The sequence below is a fragment of the Oncorhynchus mykiss genome, chromosome 5 (assembly GCF_013265735.2).
Source record: "Oncorhynchus mykiss isolate Arlee chromosome 5, USDA_OmykA_1.1, whole genome shotgun sequence".
In the NCBI taxonomy this organism is placed as follows: domain Eukaryota; kingdom Metazoa; phylum Chordata; class Actinopteri; order Salmoniformes; family Salmonidae; genus Oncorhynchus; species Oncorhynchus mykiss.
Genome location: NC_048569.1, coordinates 48,477,049 through 48,487,280, shown reverse-complemented (window position 1 = coordinate 48,487,280; position 10,232 = coordinate 48,477,049). Strand labels below are relative to the sequence as shown.

Below are 10,232 nucleotides of genomic sequence, written 5' to 3'. Positions count from 1 at the left end.
AAGAAAAAAGTAGTTAAAACATGAGTCAATCAGAAATAAGCATTAATCGATCTGCCAAAATAAAGACAATTATGATGTAGCAGAACAACTTACATGCAGTTGTCAGCAGCAGCCGAAATAGAGATTTGCAAGAGATCAGCAACATTCTTCTAATGGCTTTATGAAATAGTCCCCTCGATTGACTCCACACTTAAACACAATTAGCTTAATGTCATTGTCAGGTTGGGTTTGCAGCTCTATTTGGTATATCCAATTATTGCCCAGCTTGTAACGTGGCAAATTAAAGTAGCTTAGCTTTTTCTGTTTAGCTAGCAAAGTTATCTAGCTTACAAATGTGCTAAACACATTGCGCTTTATTCTTATTAAAATATAAAACATTTAAGACATGACAGGGTAGTGTTTTTCAAAAAATGTTTTTATTTGTCGTAATTTATCAACTATTTATGCGGTTTTGGCAGCCTTGGAACGCCTTTTCTTTACCACCACAGGCTTCTGGCTCATCAGGATGGCGCTGGCACGACGCAGCGCAGCCTAGGAAAACAAAGCACACCACTCAACTAATGACTCAAGATGTTAGACTGAGATCGATCTTTACCTCAAGGTGTCAAACTCATTCCATGTAGGGCCTAGTGTCTGCAAGTTTTAGTTTTTTCCTTTCAATTAAGTCCTAGACAACTAGGCGTGGCAAGTTCTTTACTAGTGACCTTAAATTCATCAATCAAGTACAAGGGAGGAGCAAAAACCTGCAGCCACTCAGCCCTCTGTGGAATGAGTTTGACACATGTGCTTTACCTGCTTAGGGTCTAACCATTAATCCATCATACAACCTTAAGCCCTATGGGTTTATTCAAAGTCTATAGCAGCAAGGGCCAGTTTCCTGGACACAAATTAAGCCTACAGCTAGACTAAAAAAAGCAATTTCATTCGGTAACTGCCATTGAACATATTTTAGTCCAGGGCCAGGATTAATCCCATGTCAGAAAAATAAAAAGGTTAACCGTCAGTGAGATAGATACTCTATGTCTTGGCTGTAAGCTTGGGTAGCACTACAGCAGTCTGCAATCCCACTCCTGAATCGCACAAGATATACAGGCTTTTGTTCCAACCCAGCACTAACATACCCAATTCAACAGCCTTGCGAAAGTATTCGGCCCCCTTGAACTTTGCGACCTTTTGCCACATTTCAGGCTTCAAACATAAAGATATAAAACTGTATTTTTTTGTGAAGAATCAACAACAAGTGGGACACAATCATGAAGTGGAACGACATTTATTGGATATTTCAAACTTTTTTAACATATCAAAAACTGAAAAATTGGGCGTGCAAAATTATTCAGCCCCCTTAAGTTAATACTTTGTAGCGCCACCTTTTGCTGCGATTACAGCTGTAAGTCGCTTGGGGTATGTCTCTTATCAGTTTTGCACATCGAGAGACTGACATTTTTTCCCATTCCTCCTTGCAAAACAGCTCGAGCTCAGTGAGGTTGGATGGAGAGCATTTGTGAACAGCAGTTTTCAGTTCTTTCCACAGATTCTCGATTGGATTCAGGTCTGGACTTTGACTTGGCCATTCTAACACCTGGATATGTTTATTTTTGAACCATTCCATTGTAGATTTTGCTTTATGTTTTGGATCATTGTCTTGTTGGAAGACAAATCTCCGTCCCAGTCTCAGGTCTTTTGCAGACTCCATCAGGTTTTCTTCCAGAATGGTCCTGTATTTGGCTCCATCCATCTTCCCATCAATTTTAACCATCTTCCCTGTCCCCGCTGAAGAAAAGCTGGCCCAAACCATGATGCTGCCACCACCATGTTTGACAGTGGGGATGGTGTGTTCAGGGTGATGCGCTGTGTTGCTTTTACGCCAAACATAATATTTTGCATTGTTGCCAAAAAGTTCAATTTTGGTTTCATCTGACCAGAGCACCTTCTTCCACATGTTTGGTTTGTCTCCCAGGTGGCTTGTGGCAAACTTTAAACGACACTTTTTATGGATATCTTTAAGAAATGGCTTTCTTCTTGCCACTCTTCCATAAAGGCCAGATTTGTGCAATATACAACTGATTGTTGTCCTATGGACAGTCTCCCACCTCAGCTGTAGATCTCTGCAGTTCATCCAGAGTGATCATGGGCCTCTTGGCTGCATCTCTGATCAGTCTTCTCCTTGTATGAGCTGAAAGTTTAGAGGGACGGCCAGGTCTTGGTAGATTTGCAGTGGTTTGATACTCCTTCCATTTCAATATTATTGCTTGCACAGTGCTCCTTGGGATGTTTAAAGCTTGGGAAATCTTTTTGTATCCAAATCCGGCTTTAAACTTCTTCACAACAGTATCTCGGACCTGCCCGGTGTGTTCCTTGTTCTTCATGATGCTCTCTGCGCTTTTAACGGACCTCTGAGACTATCACAGTGCAGGTGCATTTATACGGAGACTTGATTACACACAGGTGGATTGTATTTATCATCATTAGTCATTTAGGTCAACATTGGATCATTCAGAGATCCTCACTGAACTTCTGGAGAGTTTGCTGCACTGAAAGTAAAGGGGCTGAATAATTTTGCACGCCCAATTTTTCAGTTTTTGAAATATCCAATAAATGTCGTTCCACTTCATGATTGTGTCCCACTTGTTGTTGATTCTTCACAAAAAAATACAGCTTTATATCTTTATGTTTGAAGCCTGAAATGTGGCAAAAGGTCGCAAAGTTCAAGGGGGCCGAATACTTTCGCAAGGCACTGTAGTGTTGGGCTGGAACAAAAGCCACTACACCCTGTTGGTCCCAAGGACCAATATTGAAGACCAATAGAAAAACCAAGAGGTTTAGTAGATAGAGGGCTCACCATGCGCAGGTCCTTCCTGTAGTTGTTCTTGCGGATGATGTGCCTCAGGCTGCTCAGAGTGGCGCGGGAGTTCTTGTTGATGGTGATCTTCTCATATGAAGTGGCAGGCTTGCGCTGGCCTGAGCAATAACAAGAAAAGGTATCATTAACATGACCAAGCTCCCTCAATTCTCTGAGTAAGCTCTGACTTAAAGCCATGAGCGGTTAGATCCACATGAACGTGGATCACAGGCACAACAGCTACCTAATTAATATCTTTACAACACGACAACTTTGCTAAGGTGATTTACGCCTGAGGTGGATTATCATGACATGTATCAATGCATCACCACATACAGGTATGTGAACTGTTCTTGCATTTCCTGGTTGTTATTATGGAGGGGTGAAAATCGAAACAAACGTTTCGGCATCACACCATCATCAGTGTAAAAAGGTCAGCACACACACCTGGCTTCCATTTCAAAGATGATTACACATACTGTACTTCACATTTATAAAACAGACTAAACAGCTAGTATAACATTCTTGAATAAAATACTGCTAGCGATACGTTGTACCGTAATGCACGCGCGACAAACTGAGCATTAATTTTCCAGAATGAATGTTCATTGGTACATCTGTGTTCGTAGTGTCTGTCCTGCTTGGAATTTGAGTTGAAACAAACAGGGTATGAAAAGTTAACTTCTCTATTACAGTAAAATAATGTCTCCATGTGTTACGGTGTCCATATGACCGATTCTGTTGGACCAAACCTCAAATGCAAATAGCAAGTTGAAACCGTTTGTCAGAGAGGACGATGTGATCTCATCTTTGTTGTTGTGAGTGGTAGGGGGAGGGGATTGGGAGATGCGAGAAGTTTCACTCGCCAAAATCGGTCCAAAAATAATCCCAATGTGTTTCTATGCACTTATTTTGAACCCAAGCTTGTCGCCTGCCCTCCCGCCAAAGGGACAACAAATCCCATTGTTAAGGTAGAGACGTGAGCATCTAGCCATTTTATCCAGATCTCTGATGTAAATGGGAAGGTGTGAACGTGACCAGACCAAAATGTCAACATGAGAAAAAGTAGACATAAATGCTCAAAAACAAAAATACAAAATACCTTGATTCTGCAATACAGGCATTTAGAATATTGCGCAAAAACATAAATTCTAACTAATTCCAATCTGACAGTGGGGTGGTAGATTCCCAGTCTGCCCTATGGCTCAGCTCACATGCCTACACCCAAACCATTAACTGACACAGGGCCACTCAGCTTAGATAAATCATCTGAAAGATCCAGCTTAGAGGCCCAGCTCCTGAGCTCCGATCAGCAGAAATTCATTTTAAATGGAAAATGAATGTGTTAATGTAAAAACATTTAGTACATTGAATTGCATCTCATCAATTCATGCCCCTAGTCAAGCCGAATCGTTCCAAATAAAAACGTATCGTTCCTGTATCATATCAGAGCCCATGTACATATACATGTATCGAATCATTCATGAAAGCAGAAGCATATCTCTAATTTTCAGCAATTAATATTGTATATATTAAGTCTCGTCTTTCTACACAATACCGCAACACATTTTTCAAATCTGGATGGTAAATTCAATAAAGTATTCAATAATTGTGGGTATGTTGGATGGAATCAAGGCATTAGAATGTACCAGAGGCCACCAAAATAGAGCTCCTTCGGCAAAACAATTCTAAGCACCCCCCGGCTACTTCACGTACTTGTGGAAAACACTGAATAATGTAGATCATGTATTCCATTGTACTATGTACTGACATACATCTTGTGAATTTTCTTGCTTGATCATGTGACACATCCTTGAAATAGAAGCCAGGAGTGTGTGCCAGCCATTTCACACAAATGATTGCTTGATGCCAAAACGTTTGGTTTTCATATTTTATTTACACACTTTACTGCACTATAAACTTTTGGCCACTATGAGGTTTAAATAAACATCTTAAGTTTTGTATTCAAGCCTCAAAGGGATAAATCCAAAACTTCAACAGGTCTCCCATTTCTTCCAGTATCCTAAATTTGACTCCTACGCACCTGAAACCGAGACCACTTCATATAAAGGACTTAAAAATATCTATCATTGGTATTTTGGACAACCATGTTTACCTGCGCGCTTCTTCAGCACGATAACCACACCCTTGCCATCAGCTGCAGGCTGAACACCAACAGTCTTTCTGTGCACTAGGCCGTTGAAACGGAAAGAGTTCTTGGACTTCAGGTTGTTGGGCTCCTGGTAAACAAATGAGAAATAAATTTGACTAACAAATCTTAAATCAGCAAGGACAAATCATGCAACAAGACCCTGCATGGTCAATCATGTACATTCAGACCATAGACACATTCCCAAGATATCAACACACTCAAAGAGCATGTGACTGCATGCATGATCTACTTCGTGATCCACCAGGTATGATGGTTTACTCTTACTAGGACTATCTGTCAGTTGTACTCACGGTACTGTAGGTCTGTCCATTCCTCTTGATGAGGAAGCTGGAGCAGTTCCTAATGACCATCCACTGCAGATGAGACGACATGTTGACAAACCTGGGGCAGACAAGAAGCGTCAATAGAAGTTACATAACAGTAACCAAAGACACATGTTCCCCCAAAAACTAACATTAGCTTACTCAGTACTTGTTCTAATGTTTGCTAAAAACCAGGCTATAAAACAGCAATTTTACAGGACAGGTTTGAATCCCATTTCCTGTAGTTTTCAAAAATGCACCTAACTTACCATCCACGTTGGCGAACTGAAGTAAATTGAATTAACTAAATAATGGTGTTATTACTACCTCTGAGAGTTTAGAGCTTGAGGTAGTCACCTCATTCAAGTACTTGGGACTATGGCTAGACGGTATACTGTCCTTCTCTCAGCACATGTCAAAACTGCAGGCTAAAGTTAAATCTAGACTTGGTTTCCTCTATTGTAATCGCTCCTCTTTCACCCCAGCTGCCAAACTAACCCTGATTCAGATGACCATCCTACCCATGCTAGATTACGGAGACATCATTTATAGCTCGGCGGGTAAGGGTGCTCTCGAGGGGTTAGATGTTCTTTACCATTCAGCCATCAGATTTGCCACCAATGCTCCTTATAGGACACATCAATGCACTCTATAAACGGGTTATCTCTGTATACCCGTCGCAAGACTCACTGGATGATGCTTATTTATAAAACCCTCTTAGGCCTCACTCCACCCTATCTGAGATATCTACTGCAGCCCTCACCCTCCACATACAACACCCGTTCTGCCAGTCACATTCTGTTAAAGGTCCCCAAAGCACACCCTGGGTTGCAACAAACACTCAAACTGGACAATTTTATAGCAATCATGGACATCCTTACTGACAGTTGTAGCTGCTTTGCGTGAGTATTGTTGTCTCTGTGCCCAATAATGTTTGTACCATGTTTTGTGCTACTATCATGTTGTTGCTACCATGCTGTGTTGTCATGTGTTGCTGCCTTGCTATGTTGTGGTCTCTTGTCGTGATGTGCTTTTTGTCATACACGTATATACACACACACACACATATATACATACATACATACATACACACACATATATACATACATACACACACACACACACACACACACATATACTGCTCACAAAAATAAAGGGAACACTAAAATAACACATCCTAGATATGAATGAATATAATATTCTTATTAAATACTTTTTTTCTTTACATAGTTGAATGTGCTGACAACAAAATCACAAAAATTAATCAATGGAAATCAAATTTATCAACCCATGGAGGTCTGGATTTGGAGTCACACTCAAAATTAAAGTGGAAAACCACACTACAGACTGATCCAACTTTGATGTAATGTCCTTAAAACAAGTCAAAATGAGGCTCAGTAGTGTGTGTGTGGCCTCCACGTGCCTGTATGAACTCCCTACAACGCCTGGGCATGCTCCTGATGAGGTGGCAGACGGTCTCTTGAGGGATCTCCTCCCAGACCTGGACTAAAGCATCTGCCAACTACTGGACAGTCTGTGGTTGGTGGATGGAGCAAGACATGATGTCCCAGATGTGCTCAATTGGATTCAGGTCTGGGGAACGGACGGGGCAGTCCATAGCATCAATGCCTTCATCTTGCAGGAACTGCTGACACACTCCAGCCACATGAGGTCTAGCATTAGGAGGAACCCAGGGCCAACTGCACCAGCATATGGTCTCACAAGGGGTCTGAGGATCTCATCTCGGTACCTAATGGCAGTCAGGCTACCTCTGGCGAGCACATGGAGGGCTGTGCGGCCCCCCAAAGAAATGCCACCCCACACCATGATTGACCCACCGCCAAACCGGTCATGCTGGAGGATGTTGCAGGCAGCAGAACGATCTCCACAGCGTCTCCAGACTGTCACGTGTTCAGTGTGAAGAGCACAGGGCGCCAGTGGCGAATTTGCCAATCTTGGTGTTCTCTGGCAAATGCCAAACGTCCTGCACGGTGTTGGGCAGTAAGCACAACCCCCACCTGTGGACGTCGGGCCCTCATACCACCCTTTGCGCAGACATGCACATTTGTGGCCTGCTGGAGGTCATTTTGCAGGGCTCTGGCAGTGTTCCTCCTTGCACAAAGGTGGAGGTAGCGGTCCCGCTGCTCGGTTGTTGTCCTCCTACGGCCTCCTCCACGTCTCCTGATGTACTGGCCTGTCTCCTGGTAGCGCCTCCATGCTCTGGACACTATGCCAACAGACACAGCAAACCTTCTTGCCACAGCTCGCATTGATGTGCCATCCTGGATGAGCTGCACTACCTGAGCCACTTGTGTGGGTTGTAGACTCCGTCTCATGCTACCACTAGAGTGAAAGCACCGCCAGCATTCAAAAGTGACCAAAACATCAGCCAGGAAACATAGGAACTGAGAAGTGGTCTGTGGTTACCACCTGCAGAACCACTCCTTTATTGGGGGTGTCTTGCTAATTGCCTATAATTTCCACCTGTTGTCTAATCCATTTGCACAACAGCATGTGAAATTTATTGTCAATCAGTGTTGCTTCCTAAGTGGACAGTTTGATTTTACAGATTGACTTGGAGTTACATTGTGTTGTTTAAGTGTTCCCTTTATTATTTTGAGCAGTGTATATACACACACATACACATTTTTTATCCCAGACCCCATAGGAGGCCTTTTGCCTTTGGTAGGCCGTCATTGTTGTAAATACGAATTTGTTCTTAACTAACTTGCCTAGATAAATAACGGTTAAATAAGCACCATTTTATATCTGCATTGCTTGCTGTTTGGGGTTTTAGGTTGGGTTTCTGTGTAGCATTTTGACATCTGCTGATGTAAAACGGGCTTTTAACTTTGCTTAATAGGGTAGGAAGCTACAGTAGCTAGCCATTTAACGTTAGATAAATTAAATGACCACGTTTCAGTGGCGTGGGGACTTAATATGGTATTGTCAAACCCTTTCCGATTAAAGACATAAATTAATGCATTACCATGCTCACAATCGATCAAATTGACAGTAACATTAGCTAAACCAGACTACAAATGAGGACAAAGAGCGAAGACCCGGTTTCTTGCATAGGCTGAACCTCGCCAGCTAGCATAGCAGACCGAGTTGGGCCTAGCAGCAGAATGACATATGAAGTATTTATATTCAACATTCGGTCAAATTATCGGTACAAACAATATCACACCTATGTAATAAGAATGTAAATTGTGTTGTTAAACGATTAGCAATCTAAACAACAGACCGGTCAAAAATGTAACTTTTGCATACGACGACTAGCACATGAAGAGACCACGTTACCTTTCGGAGGAGGAAGAGGAAAGAAAAGGGCGGAAACCGGATTACATTGACTATTTGATAGATCATTACACCAAAGACAGTACACTATAAAGATAGGCAGAAACTGAAATCTCGGATAACGCTTGTCGGCGATGTCATGGTGACGTTGGCTAGTTAAGCTCATGCGCAGTAACACATCAATGGGTCTAAAGGTAGTCTCCAGCCGTACTGCGCATGTGCATACCGTCAAACTCCTTTTCCGAAAATGAAAACGTGTCACTTTGTCACTTTCACGAGATTGGAGTAATAACATGTTCAACTACTTAAGACATTGCCTCGAACCTAGGTTGTGTCTTTTGATTTACAGAAAAGTAACCAATAATATAATAATTTTTCACTTCTCTCATTGACTTCTCAAACCCCAAACCCCGGCCTGGTCTACTTGGTATGTTTCGGTTTCGCAAGCTTTCCAGAAGTCCCGCGATGTTGCGCCTCTGCGTTTAGAAATGTCGTCACTAGTTACCATTTGCTCCAAAGTCATAAACCCGCCCATTTCTGCAATTTCTCTTATTAAAATCTGATTTTAAACCTAACCCTAACCTCAACCACACTGCTAACTTTATGCCTAACCCTAACCTTAAATTAAGGCCAAAAGCACAATTTGGTTTTCATGATATATACTTGTGGCTGTGGTAACTAGTGCAAACAGGTTTAGAAACCTGTGCCTGCACGTTGAAATCCGCATTTATCGAGTGAAAATCAGAAGATTAAACAAAGTCAGAAAATTGCCATTATTTCATTAAATTGTGTTTTTATAATGATCTTAATGTTTGAATATTTAAATGAAATATTTTATTTTACACTACACTAGTTATTCAAATATTTGTTGGAGGGACACTATTGGTCGGAATCTGGAGAGAGGAAAATGGTGACTGCTGGATTATGAAAGAGCAGCAAGTGAAGTGTGTGACGATAAATGGAAATTAGTGAAATCAAACAATGGAACAACACGAGCAAAAGTTATAGTAGAAGACAAGGACTGGTCCAATAATGCATTTCTTATTGGACTGTGTTTTTGGCAAAGGAGTTATAGCTGGAATCTCGTTGTATATACAGACCCCTTGACTTTTTCAAAATTTTGTCACATTATAGCCTTTTTCTAAAATGGATTACATTTTTTTTTTAAATCCTCAGCAATCTACACAGAATATTGCATAATGACAGTGAAAATAGGTTTTTAGAAATGTTTCTAAATGTATTTAAAAAATAAATGCCTCATTTACATAAGTATTCAGACCCTTTGCCATGAGACTTGAAATTGAGCTCAGGTGCATCCCGTTTCCATTTATCATCCTTGAGTAAATTCAATTGATTAGACATGATTTGGGAAAAGGCACACACCTTTCTATAAAATATCCCACAGTTGGCGGTCCATGTCAGAGCAAAAACTAAGCCACGAGGTTGAAGGAATTGTCCTTAGAGCTCAGAGACAGGATTGTGTCGAGGAACAGATCTGGGGAAGGGTACCACAAAATTTCTGCAGCATTGAAGATCCCCAAGAACACAGTGGCCTCCATCATTCTTAAATGGAAGAAGTTGGGAACCACCAAGATTCTTCCCAGAGCTGGATGCCGGG

At 41.6% G+C, this 10,232-nt stretch overlaps 1 protein-coding gene across 1 annotated transcript; it reads right to left on the bottom strand.

The window, feature by feature from the left end:
• Nucleotides 1–397: 397 nt before the first annotated feature.
• rpl28 (ribosomal protein L28) lies at nt 398–8,710 on the bottom strand. The gene is made up of 5 exons (XM_021603217.2): nt 8,618–8,710; nt 5,303–5,393; nt 4,956–5,079; nt 2,840–2,958; nt 398–531 (listed from the first exon to the last, which is right to left on the bottom strand). Exons 2-5 carry the CDS (start codon nt 5,381–5,383, stop codon nt 442–444), a joined length of 414 nt encoding a protein of 137 aa, XP_021458892.1. The 5' UTR covers nt 5,384–5,393; nt 8,618–8,710; the 3' UTR covers nt 398–441.
• Nucleotides 8,711–10,232: the final 1,522 nt, after the last annotated feature.

What these genes read in the sequence shown, in the direction of transcription:
- rpl28 (XM_021603217.2), bottom strand. Translation starts at nt 5,383, where the DNA reads ATGTCGTCTCATCTGCAGTGGATGGTCATTAGGAACTGCTCCAGCTTC. An exon ending in ATGGACAGACCTACAGTACC is followed by an intron (nt 5,080 to 5,302) that starts GTGAGTACAACT and finishes TTTGTTTACCAG; the next exon opens with GAGCCCAACAACCTGAAGTC. An exon ending in ACAGGAAGGACCTGCGCATG is followed by an intron (nt 532 to 2,839) that starts GTGAGCCCTCTA and finishes TTGTTTTCCTAG; the next exon opens with GCTGCGCTGCGTCGTGCCAG.